Source organism: Malassezia pachydermatis, assembly GCF_001278385.1.
Source record: "Malassezia pachydermatis strain CBS 1879 chromosome Unknown scaffold2, whole genome shotgun sequence".
Classification (NCBI taxonomy): domain Eukaryota; kingdom Fungi; phylum Basidiomycota; class Malasseziomycetes; order Malasseziales; family Malasseziaceae; genus Malassezia; species Malassezia pachydermatis.
In genome coordinates this window covers 329,349-342,432 of record NW_017253139.1, presented here as the reverse complement: position 1 = coordinate 342,432, position 13,084 = coordinate 329,349, and the positions used below count along the sequence as shown (strand labels likewise).

At 56.8% G+C, this 13,084-nt stretch overlaps 6 protein-coding genes across 6 annotated transcripts; 3 read left to right on the top strand and 3 right to left on the bottom strand.

Annotated features, from left to right (window-relative positions):
* Positions 1-153: 153 nt before the first annotated feature.
* Positions 154-828, bottom strand: Malapachy_2215 (hypothetical protein; the record flags this gene model as incomplete). Its single annotated transcript, XM_018136707.1, has 4 exons — positions 154-385; positions 414-595; positions 631-694; positions 722-828. 4 exons carry the CDS (start codon positions 826-828, stop codon positions 154-156), a joined length of 585 nt encoding a protein of 194 aa, XP_017993341.1.
* A 93-nt stretch (positions 829-921) lies between these two features.
* Positions 922-4,376, top strand: Malapachy_2252 (tbcd protein; the record flags this gene model as incomplete). Its single annotated transcript, XM_018136744.1, has 6 exons — positions 922-1,101; positions 1,128-2,240; positions 2,270-3,891; positions 3,918-3,998; positions 4,029-4,214; positions 4,265-4,376. The coding sequence occupies 6 exons, from the start codon at positions 922-924 to the stop codon at positions 4,374-4,376; spliced, it is 3,294 nt and encodes a 1,097-aa protein (XP_017992821.1).
* Positions 4,377-4,445: 69 nt separating this feature from the next.
* On the bottom strand, positions 4,446-4,921 carry Malapachy_2210 (putative histidine phosphotransferase; the record flags this gene model as incomplete). Its single annotated transcript, XM_018136702.1, has 3 exons — positions 4,446-4,695; positions 4,726-4,880; positions 4,907-4,921. 3 exons carry the CDS (start codon positions 4,919-4,921, stop codon positions 4,446-4,448), a joined length of 420 nt encoding a protein of 139 aa, XP_017993344.1.
* Positions 4,922-5,083: 162 nt separating this feature from the next.
* Positions 5,084-6,910, top strand: Malapachy_2253 (hypothetical protein; the record flags this gene model as incomplete). The annotated part of the gene is made up of 1 exon (XM_018136745.1): positions 5,084-6,910. The coding sequence occupies one exon, from the start codon at positions 5,084-5,086 to the stop codon at positions 6,908-6,910; it is 1,827 nt and encodes a 608-aa protein (XP_017992822.1).
* Positions 6,911-7,100: 190 nt separating this feature from the next.
* On the top strand, positions 7,101-8,222 carry Malapachy_2222 (proliferation-associated protein 1; the record flags this gene model as incomplete). The annotated part of the gene is made up of 1 exon (XM_018136714.1): positions 7,101-8,222. The coding sequence occupies one exon, from the start codon at positions 7,101-7,103 to the stop codon at positions 8,220-8,222; it is 1,122 nt and encodes a 373-aa protein (XP_017992798.1).
* Positions 8,223-8,294: 72 nt separating this feature from the next.
* Malapachy_2245 (protein kinase) lies at positions 8,295-12,677 on the bottom strand (the record flags this gene model as incomplete). The annotated part of the gene is made up of 1 exon (XM_018136737.1): positions 8,295-12,677. One exon carries the CDS (start codon positions 12,675-12,677, stop codon positions 8,295-8,297), a length of 4,383 nt encoding a protein of 1,460 aa, XP_017992849.1.
* Positions 12,678-13,084: the final 407 nt, after the last annotated feature.

Genomic DNA, 13,084 nt, shown 5'->3' with positions numbered 1-13,084 from the left:
CGTGTTACTCCAAAGTCGCCAGTTCGAGCCTGGTCAGGGTCATAGCTTTTTTGGATGCACCGCATCCCATTTTTTGATGATCGCGCGACCTAGTGAGTGACCTTTTGCGCCCCTGCGCTGGTCAATAATATACATAAAGATGTCTATATGGTATTATGAATCAGGGGCTTCCTTGTTGTCTTTCGTGGGATTTTCGCTCTCTTCCGTGCTTTTGGGGATCTTGGTAGGTTTCTCTGTGGGGGTTCCTGGCGTCTTGCGGACGATTCCCAAGGCGTTATCTCTCTTCCGCTTGGCTAGGGATGCGCGTGGTTTGCTTTTGGGAATGACAGGGACCGTACTTTTGTCGACGGCGGGCGCGGCTGGTGTCGTCTTTGTGACTGTAGCTCTAACGTATAAGTAAAGGCGCAACATACTTTCGGAATGCCTCCAACGCTGAAGCGTCTTCACGGCGTTTCTCCCATTCGCGTTTCCGCCGTGCCTCTTCGATGTCTGCGAGGAATTGGGACTCACTCTCATCGAGGCCGCGGAATTGGTTGCGTAGCTTGAACATCTCTTCGAGTTTTTCATCTTGAATAGCCTTGGCTTCTTGAAGGCGCTGATATGATTAGGCTGTGTGCGTCGTGTACCTACCTCGTACAAAGGGCGTGGATCGTAAGCCTCCTCTTTGGGTGCTTCAGGGGGCGCTTCGCCGATCCTGGATGATTAGCCAATGTGTACATACCGAGCATACGCATCTTGAATATCCTTCTCCCTTCGTTTTTGCGCATCATTAAGCTCGGCTTGCGATACAAACTTGGAGGGCGCCGCGCCGCTCTCTTCCGTGCTCATGTTGGCGAGAGGGGGACGACGTAGGCCCCCGATGTTCGCCCGATGGGTATGTGGAGCAACACCGTGGGCTCGGTGAGCTCTGCGCGTACGTCCATGGGCAGCGACGCGGAGGACGTGGACGAAGCCGCGGGGCCGCTCGGTCTTGACCATGAGACTGTCGAGCATGCCAGTTTTGCGACGGCCGAGGCGTACATGGCGCAACAGCGGCAATTTCTAGCGTCGCTGGCGACCGAGCATCCTGACGAATCGTTGCTGGTGTGGCTGGAAAAAGAGGTACGTGCCTGTAGGCTCATGGCCAGATGACTGTATACCAAGAGCAGGCCTACTTGCTGGATCCGTACCTGGACGAGCTCGTAGCTGGACCTGCTGCGTACCTACACGCGCACATCAAGGCCATGCCGACGCGATGGAAGGAGCTTCCCTTGCCGGCACGCCAATCTCTGTCCCACGTCGCCCGCCTCCTCTATACCTATACCAAGGTGCGCGGGTACAAAGTCATCACTCGATTCCTGCCACATGATGTGCATGACCTTCAGCCTCTCGTGCGGGTCTTGGAGGCATCAGAGGCTATGCCGTGGGAGCTTGTGTACATGATATTGTTATGGCTGTCGTTGGTCGTGTTGGTCCCCTTTGCCTTTCCGCTGCATGAGGGCGTCTCTATTCTGGATCGTGTTGAGCGTATATCGCGTTCGTTTCTTGCGCGGCCAGGTAAGGAGCGCGATGCTGCGAGCGAAGTGTTGGGACGTCTTTACCAACGGCACGATGCAGAGCGGCCGCTTGTCTCGCCGTTCTTGGTATGGGCAGAGACGCAACTTCCTACGACACGCTCTGTGTTTCTCGCGACTGGGATTTTGCAAACGCTGTGCAAGATGGCGAAATGGAGTCATGTCTCGTTTGTCCAGACGCATCACGATGCCATTGTTCGTCTTCTGGCTCACGCTACGTCGTGGGCCGGGCAGAATACGCTTCTGGATCGGTACCGCATGAAGCTCGCGAGTCGGCTAGCGTTGCCACTGCTGGCACATGATGCGGACGATGAACGTGTCGATGGGCATATGGATACCCTGCTACGTGGCCTCTCCCACGCTGATACGCGCGTGCGCTACAGTGCCGCGAAAGGCGTAGCTCGTGTAAGTGAGCGTGTGCCATTGGACATGCAGTCGCAGGTGATAGAGGCGTTGCTGGCGAAGCTCACGGCGTTTGTGCCTACGTCGTCTGTGCCTGCTGCGGTGCTCGCGCAGAGCGATGTCCCGACGCTGAACATGGCGCATGTGTATACGCTGCGCACTGTTGACTTGCATGCTGTGTCGGAGCCGACGTGGCACGGCGTGCACTTAGCACTGGCAGAGTGTGTGCGACGGAGTCTGATTCCTACGTCCTGGGTCTCTCGCATGCTGTACTGGGTATGCACGGTACGTACTACGTGACGAACTTACTCTAGGGCCTTGCATTCGATGTACGACGAGCGACAGGCTCCACAGGCAGCAGTGTGCGTGACGCTAGCTGCTACGTGCTCTGGTCGCTCGCGCGGTCTCGTGAGATTCAGAGGCTAGCGACTGTGACGCCAGCTGTGGCGCAATGCCTCGTCGTCACAGCGACTCTCGATCGCGACGTATCGATTCGCCGCGCTGCGAGTGCTGCGTTCCAAGAGTGGGTCGGTCGGACTTCTCTTGTACCGCATGGCATCCATGTCCTGCGTCTCACGGATTTCCGCGCGGTGGGCAGTCTGCGGCATGCGTACCTCCAGTGCGTCGCATCGCTGGCGCCATACGACGTGTATCGCTCTGCTCTTCGCCACCATCTCCTGCACTGCGCCCTGTGGCACTGGGATGCTCAGATTCGCACATTGGCCGCCAGCGCTGTACCGCCGCTGCTTCAGGCCGAGCCGTCCTACGTGGCATCGTGCATGCAGATCCTGCAACAGCGTGCTTCTGCACCGCATGGCGATTCAGTGCATGGGGCTCTTCTGGCATGTGTAGCCATCGTGCCGTTGTTCCCATCGTTGGCTCGCGATGGTGCGCATATCGTCGCAGCGCTCCCCTCTACGGTGCTTCGTACGTCTGGCAGTGCACTTGTCCTCGGTGCGGCTTGCCGTCTGTGGGCACTTTGTGCGGAGCACGTATCGCCGGACGATCGCGAAGCGGGAGATGCACTGCTACGTACGGCGTCAGCACGCCCCGAAGACGATGTGCAGCAGTCGGCAGCGGCAGCTTGGCACGCATGGCAGTCCGATGCCTACGCGGCGCACTACATGCACCGCGTTTTGTACGCATGGCCGAGTCTGACCACTGAAGAGCAGCAGACGGCCGTGCGTGCCTTGGGAAAGTGGGACGCTGAGGCAGACGACCGACGTGCGTTGCTCTGTGATCTACTCACGTCGGCCTCGCCGCGGTATGCCCCGTCGGTCGATGTTCGACGTCATGTCGCCTCGTCGCTGGCTTGTGGCTCGTTGGATTCACGCGTGATTGAGGCGCTGCTCTGCGGCCTGCACGACACGACGACCGACCAGCGTGGCGACGTGGGCTCCTGGGTGCGCTCGGCTAGCGCTCAGGCCCTGGCTGCGTTGGTGCATAGCAACGAGACGATCGAGCCTACGATGGTCGAGCGTGTATGTGTAGCCATGAGCGGTATGGTCATGGAGCGCATCGATACCATCCGTGTGGATGCGTGCCATGCTATGCAGCTTATGACAGCCCACAGCGCCATGCCGGATCGCGCAGTATGGCACGCCGTGCTGACCGAACCCAGCCAGTGTCGAGAGGCTGAGTATGCGTTCTCTACACTTCTGCCCTTGCTAGCGCTGGATGCTTACCGAGCCAGTCTCTTGCGTACGCTCACACGCACCATTAGCACACGCTCCGACAGAGCGCTGAGTGAAGCCGGTCGTGCGTTGGTCCAATGGACATTGCAGGCCTCCGATGCTAGCGTAGGCGACGTATTCCATCTCTTGCACAAGCAGGCTGCCATGCATGCTAGGGACAATCGCATTGTCGTCCCGACGTTGCAAACGATCCAAGTGTTGCTGGAGAACGATGTGCACATACATCGCCCGGTGGATGCTATGTACGTATCGCTACCACTTACCGCAGCTTGGCACGTACCTTAACGCTGTGCTGTGCGCATGTCGCGCAGCTGAAGAGCGTGCCGCGCCTTCTCGCCTCGATGCACATGTACGTCCATGCGGTCTACTTACGCTGCAGCTGCGTTTCGCTGGTCGCTCACCCCACCCTCCAAGCCGAAGCACTGCGACACGCACGCACTTTCTTGGTCCATCGTTTCCCGACGGTGCGTGTCCAAACGAGCGAGCACCTCTACCTTGTCCTACAAGAAAACGCACTCGGGGAAGACATTACCAACGTGGAAGAGTATCTATTGAATACAAACTGGTATGGTGACATAAGGCCTTGGGCCGCCACTGTGATACTAACATCGACAGGAGTACCGGTCCCGTGACTGCATGTACGGCAGCCGCAGAGGAGATCCATGCCATGTTAACCACTCTTGCAGGGCACAAGGACCACAGTAGCAACCGCAATGACATAGCATGATTAGAGATACATCTGGGCATGGTCTGCCGCTAAGCCAAGAACTACTTGGGCCTGCTGGCCAGACCGTGCTTATTCACCAAAAAAGGCACGCAGCGTCGCTGCCGCCTCGTTGTATTCGTCTTTGACTTTCTTCACAGTCTGAGACAAACGATCCAGCGCTTGTTCCTTGCTTATGACAGTCGATCCATCTGCCTCATGGCAGTTGCCATAGTGCTGGATCGCCTCACAACTATTGCGTACCTTGATCACGCCCACGGCAGCCGAGGAGCCTTTGAGGAAATGGCCCAATGTCGACAGCTCAATCAGCTCCTGCTTGGATCTACACCGTTAGCCAGAACCCAACACATACAAGGCATCATCCATTTTGTCAAATGTCGTCTCGGCCTGCTCAAAGTAGTTCCATACCAAGCTGCGGCTAAATTCACGATCGTCTTCGTCCATGTCGAGCAGCTGCTCAAACACATCAATATCAATTACATCCTCCGGGAGTGAAGAGGCATCATTCTGATATAAGCTAGTCCACCACGTACCATCAGTTCACTCATCGTTCCAGGTACCACACACGGACCAGTGCGACGTGTAATGCCAGCGGAGAGATGCAGTACAGCCGACCGATGCACTCCGTACCAGCCCAACCACGTGGCCTCCACGGGCCGTGCGATCTGCACTGCGCTGCTGCCTGGCTCACGTTTCTCCTCCAGACTGCCATGGCGGAATCACACTCCCACAACCCGTTTCTGGCCAAGGCGGCCCCGCCGCCCGCAAAGACCGGTCATAGTGCGATGGACGACTTGCTGGGCCTCGATTTGACCACACCGATGCCAGCCACAGCGCCAGCACCTGCCGCCCCTGACGCGTTCGGATCGTCCCATCACACCATGACAGACTCGTACACCCCCTTCTCCTCCAGCAATTTGCCTGGCGGGTTTGGCGATGCTCGTCCTGTGAACCAGGCATGGTCACAGTCCGTGGGATCGCCTGTCAGCACATCCAGTCCCCAACACCATCACAATCCCTTCTTGGACACCTCGGCCCGATCCCCTGCGCCGACGTCGGCAAACCCTTATGCCGCGTCTGAGCCTATGCCTGAGTTGGGGACGACAACGCATACAGGCGCCTCGCCCTCTATGGCTTCTTCCACACAGCCTCTTTCGTACATGTCGCCTTCCACCGCCTCGACGACGACGTCAACGACAACGACACACGTGCCTACCACGTCGACCTACAGTACTGTCACACCAGTTGAGTCGAATGTGCCTAGCACAGTGCCTGCACACACGGGATTGTCGTATGCCAAGCCTGCGGCTCTCGGCGCCACCACAGGCGCCGCACTAGCCCCGCCGTCCCACGCTGGCGCCACCAAGGCGCAAGAACAGGCACAAATCGACGCAGATGCTCAGCTCGCCCAGTCGTTGGCCTCGGCGAACGTGCATGATGATACACAATGGGCGCTGAAGGACATTGTGTGGCGCGGGACGGAGACGAAGATCATTATGCAGAACGAGAATGGGCCATGTTCACTCATTGCATTGTGCAATTTGCTCCTCTTGGAGAAGCAGCTGCACATTACACCGCCTGACCGCCCAGCGGTGTCATATGCCTACCTTTCTGATCTGCTTACGGACTATATCATGGAGTGCAGCAACGGCGCCTTGGATCCTTCGGCTTTGAGTCTGGTGCTCAGCACGCTGCCGAAGATGCTCAAGGGATTCCAAGTGGACGTGTTTTTCGATGCGCCTGACAAATTTGGCTCCGATACGGGCGCTGCCTCTTCGGGCGAGTTGACCTTGTTCCGTGTGGCTCGTGTACCGCTCTTACATGGCTGGATCGCCGATCCGACAGATTCGTCAACGTATGCTGCGCTTACGCAGGTCGGCAGCTACAACAATGCGACGATGCTCCTGTCGCAGAATATGGCGGGTATGAACACAGGTTCGTTGCCGCAGCTCGTGCGTACATTCTTGGAGCAGTACAAGACACAGCTCACACCGGCCGGTGTTGTCGCCCTGAAGCGAATTCTCGCACCTGGTCAGTTGGCTGTACTGTTCCGCAACTCGCATCTCTCGGTGCTGTACCACCGTCGAGCGGACGAAGGCAGTATGTCGACGCCATCCCTGTTCACGTTGGTCTCTGATTCCATCTTTTTGATGGAGGACAAGATTGTGTGGGAAAGTTTGGAAGACACCACCGGACAAGAGACGCGGTACTTTGATGGCCAGTTCCAGCAGGTCATCCGCTCCGAGGCAGAATGGGCCCGGATGGTAGATCAAAGCAATGTGGCGAATAGTACCGAGTCTGACGACTATGCTCTCGCGCTACGCTTGCAAAATGAAGAGCGGCAACGTGCGGCAGCACGTCGTGCACGTCGTGGACATACTGCAAGTCCCTTGGTCAATGTGCCAGACTCTTCCAGTTTGGCGCGGTTCCAGACGGAGCCTTCTTCATCCCAAACTTCCTCATCCAACGGCCGTGTCCCAGGTATGAATGGGATCAAGAAGATGATGTCCAAGTTACGACCAAATGCTGGCAAGTAATTCTATAGCTTTTTTTTTTTTTTTTTAATGGATTCATGAAGGGGCGGCGACTTTACAGCCCATGTGGGGAAAGCAGGCTGGTCCGAGCCAACTTCAGCGTACCGTTCCCCCGCCCCTGTACGTCACGTGCATACTTTTCTCGTTTTGCGTAAGACGTCGACGGCCCTCCATCCAGAGACGTTATTCTACCATGACGGACGCCGCAGACAACTTTGACGTGACTCTGACCAAGTACAAGACGGCCGGTGAGATTGCCGCCAAGGCCATCCGCACTGTGATCGATGCTGCGCAGGAGGGCAAGACGGTCCTGGAGCTTATGCAGCTCGGTGACGAGGCTGTTGAGCAGGGCACTTCGGCTGTGTACAAGGACAAGAAGATGGCCAAGGGTCTTGCGTTCCCCACGACAGTCTCGATCAACAACGTGGTGTGCAACTATGCTCCGCTGCCGAGTGACGATGCCTCGAAGACGGCGCTCCAGGCCGGCGATGTGGTCAAGTTCCAGCTTGGTGCGCAAATTGACGGCTACGCGGCCGTTGTCGGTGAGACGGTGGTTGTCGGCGCCAGCGCTGAGAAGCCTGTGACGGGCCGTGCTGCGGACGTGCTTAAGGCTGCGCACACTGCGGCTGATGTGGCCATTCGCCTGATGCGTCCCGGCATGTTGAACCACGACATTGCGAAGCAGGTCGAGCAGACCGTGAAGGAGTTTGATGTGCGTGGTGTGGACGGTATGCAGACGAACCAGTTCGCCAAGGACGAGATCTCGGGCAAGAAGAAGATCGCGTTCGGTGGTGATGGCACCTCGCGCCCTGATGCCTGCAAGCTGGAGGAGAACGAAGTGTACGGTGTGGACATTGTCGTGACTACCTCGGCGGACGGCAAGAGCAAGTCGGATGACACGTTCACTTCGATCTACCGCAAGACCAATGCTACCTACCTGCTGAAGATGGCGACCTCGCGCAAGGTGTTCTCGGAGATCCAGAAGAAGGCTGGCGCCTTCCCCTTCAACCTCCGTGCGCTGGAGGACGAGAAGCGTGCTCGTATGGGTGTGCAGGAGTGCGCGAACCACGGCCTGGTGACGCCTTTCCAGGTGTTGGTGGACGCGAACGCTTCGGCGATCACTGCGCAGGTGTTCTTCACTGTGGCTGTGAACGCGAAGGGTGCGATCCGTCTTACCCCTGCCCCGACGTGGTACTCTGCTGAGAAGGTGCAGAGTGACAAGGAGGTGCAGAGTGAGGAGATCAAGTCTCTGCTGGCTACCAGTGTGCGCCAGACGAAGAAGAAGAACAAGAAGACGGCGGAGGCGTCGGCATAAAAACGCACTTGACGCGACGCCTTGTTCTTCGGTATACATAAAATAGTTTACATGCTACGTAGTTTGGTTCTACTACTTGGCGCCTGCACTTCCGTCCCCTGATGGCTGCAGTCGGGCTACGGCTGTCTCCAGAAGTGCGAGACCCATCAATGCGGTGTCATTGGACAGAGAATGTTCTTGAAGATACGTTTGCCATTGTGTCGTCCACGCTGCCAATGGCTGTACGAAGCGTTCAACCAAGCGCACATACGTGGCACCGTCTCGCATGCCGGTGTAGTTGTGCGAGGCATCACGCACATGCACATAATAGAAGAGAGAGCAGCACTCCTGCAAGTAGGTCAGGTGCTGTGTCAGGTATGCGGTGAGCGGAGCAAGGTCATCCTCCTCGCTCGCCGCCTCCTCTTTCTTGGGCTTCTCAGGTCGCTCTGGCGGAGGGGTAGGCTGGCCACTCGGCAGCACAAACAGCTCGTCATTCCACGCCCGCCACAACCGGCCATCGGCCAAGAGTGCGTCTGAGTACACGATCCCTGCTTCCAAACGGTCGAGTCGATCGGCTACCAAGTCGCGGACGAGGTGAACGGTCCCGCCACGCAGCGGCGCTGGCGCTTCAGGCGCCATCATCTCACGTATCAAGCGTAGCGTAACATCGTCACTGCTGTGGTAGCACAGTAGACAGCTTACGAGAGCAAAGGCCGGCTGGCGTAGCCGTGCCTCTGAACTGTACGTGGCAATCGAAGCAAGGACCCGTAGCATGAATGTTGCACAGTCGTCGTCCAGCTGCGTACGTGTTCGTGCATCGTTGGCCAGCGCATGAACACACCACTGCGACATGGCGAGAATCGCATCGCACAAATCCACATCGTGCACACAGGCCAATGTACGAGCTGAGAGTGTGACATCCATGGGGCCCAAGCCAGGTACCAATGTACCTGGCATCACCGAGGCCAAACGACTCAAGAGCTCCTGCGCCACATCGGTGCTCCAATGCTGCGGATCCGACAGACGCTTGCGTGATCGGGTTGCGACACGCAATCGCTCGCGCGTGCTGCCCTTGACACGTGTCATGAATGCTTCATAGGCCAGCAAATGCACCAGTACAAGGAAGTAGCCCCGCGAATTTTCGTACGACGGCGGCGCACGTGGAAGATGTGTCAGGTCAGAGGGGCCCAAGCACCGCTCGCCCAAGTCAATGTCCAACTGGTCCAGCGTTTTTCGTACAATGTTCCACACCGTGATACGTGGGGATATGCCTTCTGTCTTGGTTGACTGCATCGAGAGGAGCGGGGACGCTGATCCTTGGCTCTCCAGGGGCACTGGTAAGTAGGGGATGAGCAAGCAGAGCGCCTCCATAAATGTATTGCCCAACGGAGGTCGCGACTCTTCGTCCACCTGCTGCGCCAGGGACGAGAGACCCAAAATCAACTCACCCAGCACGATCGCAGCCTGCGTAGCCAAGTCCTCGCGTGTGTCCAAATCGTCCATAGTGCTCAAGGCATCCACAATCACGTCACGGTACACACCCGGGTACAAGGGGCCCAGGACAGACTCGATCAGCGGCAGCGGTTTGCGTGTTTTAATGGAAGGGACCAAATTCGCCAGACGCTGGAGCTGGCCTAACGCGGCTTGGACGAGGACCGGGCCATCACACGCCAGCATCGCTACCGTGTCCATATCCGGCTGTATCGTCTCATAATCCTGCGCACGCCATGCCAAACTGAGACGCTCAATTTGCTCCTGGAAGCCCAAACACATTTCCTTGGCACTGCTGCTACCACTAAACAGCTCAAGGATACCAAGGGCCAAACTGCCTGTAGTGCTCAACGCATGCACATCTTTCGGTCGAGTGGGCGAATTCGGCGCTCGATCATGCTCGCTGACCAGGGCTAGCACAGGTCCTAGCACGGACAACGCCCGGAAATTCAACTTGGACATTTCCTGCTGCAACGCGTCGGCATGATCACCTTCCAAGGTGATCTCGAGACCACGGTACAATCGGTATACTAGCATGTACAGCTGATGGGCATATGTATCATCCACATCTTCACGATCGGGCGAGATACGACGAGCGAGCAGGGAGCGACACGAACTCTCGATCGCTTCCAACGAGGTACCCAGTTCATGAGGCCCAATACGATCGTGTTTTGGTTCCGGGGTCGTACTGCCCGAGCGAGGGGACGGCGTAGAGGGCGATGGCGAGGCCGGCCTACTTTCAGAGGTAGCAAACGAATTGGATTTGAGCAGGCCACCGTTGCTCAACGCGCCCCGTACGTATGGCAACACACGCGCATCGGACACGTATACTTGCACCGTTTTGGGTCGCGGCGGGAGCTTTGGTGTACGTGGCGCGCTTGACTTCGTTCGGTGGCCATGGCGCGGCGGGAGCTTTGGTGTACGTGGCGCGCTTGACTTCGTTCGGTGGCCATGGCGCGGCGAGCTGACGACTTGCGGCTTAGGCAGTCGATCCACTTGTGTATCAATGTACAGCTCCGGCTCTTCGGAGCTTGCTCGGCGCGAAGCTGAAGGTGTCTGCATCTTCGCTGGCGCAAAACGGTGCTGGAGCGCATTGGAGATCATTTCCGGCGTAGGCAAGTCCATATTAGAAGGCAAGGGCGTCTCACTGCCGTGGCTTGGGAAGGCCACGACCATGTAGAACACCAGCATCTTCAGGCGGCCCTGCCGACCTGAGGGGCCACTGCTGGGACGTACTGCTTCATCTCGCGCCGTAGGGTCCAAGGCCCGTGAAGGCAGCTTCACCAGGTGCTCCGTCTTTTTCTGCTGGCCAAACAGGGACATGACGGAATTGTACAGCTGCGACAAGGGGCCCACTTGTTCGTCTTCGAGCAATTCCACTACACACTGGAATGTGCACGAGGTCAATGCCTCAGGACGCCAGTTCGGGTGCGAAGTTATAGACGCTTCCTCGGCTGCCTTGTGGATGGGAATGGTATGATACAAAATGCCAGCACATCGGAAGCAGTACTTGATAAACGACAGCACTCGTTGGCTGGGCTGACGCGACGTGTTCAAAAGCGTCATTTGCGAGTACGACGAGGCGCCTGGGAATGGCAAATCCCCCATCCGATAAAGCTCTGTTTCCTTGGTCAGTACCAATGGCAAAACCATAGCATGCTGAGGCGGTGCAGGAATGAAGGACGTGCATTTCATTTCGCGACGGGTGCGTACGGGTGGCTTGCTCATATTGTTCAGAATCCGATCGGCAATGTCTTGGAAATTCTGCATACGCTGTTCAGCGTCGAGATCCAACAGGAGCGAGATATCGTGACGAAGCTGCGTATCAGGAAGCGACGCCAAAACCTTTTTCGCACGACTTGCCATGGCTGCCGGCGATGTGTGTGTCGTACCCAAGGGGTAACGGATACCTGAGAGACACCGCAACAATGTGACGCCACAAGTCCATGCATCCACTTCTGGCCCCCAATATGGGCTTGTACCAGGCGGCTGCGACAACGCCACCACAATCTCGGGGCAGTGGAAGGCGGGACTGCCACAGCATGTGGTTAGCTTCGCACGGCTGCGGCTAAAGTGCGTTGCCAATCCAAAATCGAGAAGCTTCAGTTGGAGTGTTTCTGGGTGCACAAGAATGTTTTCAGGCTTCACGTCGCGATGGCACACACGCAACGGGGTGTGAATGGCATGCAGGGCCAAGACAAGTTGGTCAAAGACTTTCTCAGCGACATCATACGGAAGCACAGGTGCCGCGGGCGGCTTTGTGATATTAAGTTTCGTGATAAGTGCTTCCACGGTGACATATCCTTCCAAGAACTCTTCCACCAGGTAAAAGTGACCAGGCGTACGAATCGTCTCTACCACTTGTACCAAGTTGGGATGAGGTGGCAGCTCCGCCAGTAGCGTAGGCTCGCGAAGGAGTCGCGTCGCTACTAGTTCATGGTGCGGGAATAGAGGTGTATGCTTTACAGCGTACCGCTCTCCGTTCTTCACGGCAAGGTAAACCGTAGAGAAACGTCCACGGCCTAGCGTCCGAGGCAGAATCGTATAATCGCACAAACCCCAGTCAAGAAGACGATCCATGCCGATGACCTCCTGTGGCTCCGACTCCTTGGCCAGGATCTCCTCAATCGGTGGTACTACTTCCGGCGCTGTCCACTTAAAATGGTCCAAGATACGAGAACGCTTGACCCGTAGATCTTCATACCATAAAAGTACATTGCTGCCAGCACCACGGGTACGCTCCCATTCTTCTCTTTCTCGGCGTGCCGCGTTCGCTTGCTGTGCTGCAGCGTAGGATTGGGCTTGTTGAGATCGTGCTTTTTTCACGCCAGAGCCTGAGGCTGTTGACGCATTGGCGGCAGGGTCCTGGGACTTGGTACGATTGTTTGTCTCCGACCCAGCCTTGGGCGCTGCCTTATGACCTGATGGTTGTACTGTAGTGACCCCCTCTGCCTTCTTTTGGGAATACAGCGGCGGATCGAGCATCACAGGGCAACAGGAGCGTGCAAGATGGTCACTTAGCAACGGGAGGCGTTTCCAAAATCTCTTTTCGAGTTATGCGCGTCTAATTTTCTTTTCCATACTATTGGTTGGTGCCACAGCCTAGTTCAGGAAAAAGTGGATTTGAAGCCAATTCGGCGAGGGACCGTCAAAAGTTTGGTTTGATGCATCCCATACGTCTATCTGCATGGCGGCAATCCCAATTGTTCTTGCCTTCTGAGAAGGTGAGGGTGTGTCGGTAGATCTGTAGGCATAAAGAGGGTATCAAAAGAGTTTTATTTTAAAAGCAATGCTAAAGTAGGGCGCAAAGTTATTTCCGGGTTTCGTTATTGGATGGACTGGTATCATAACGTCGTCGAATAGGAGAAGGTGATCGAGACCGTCGGTCTTCC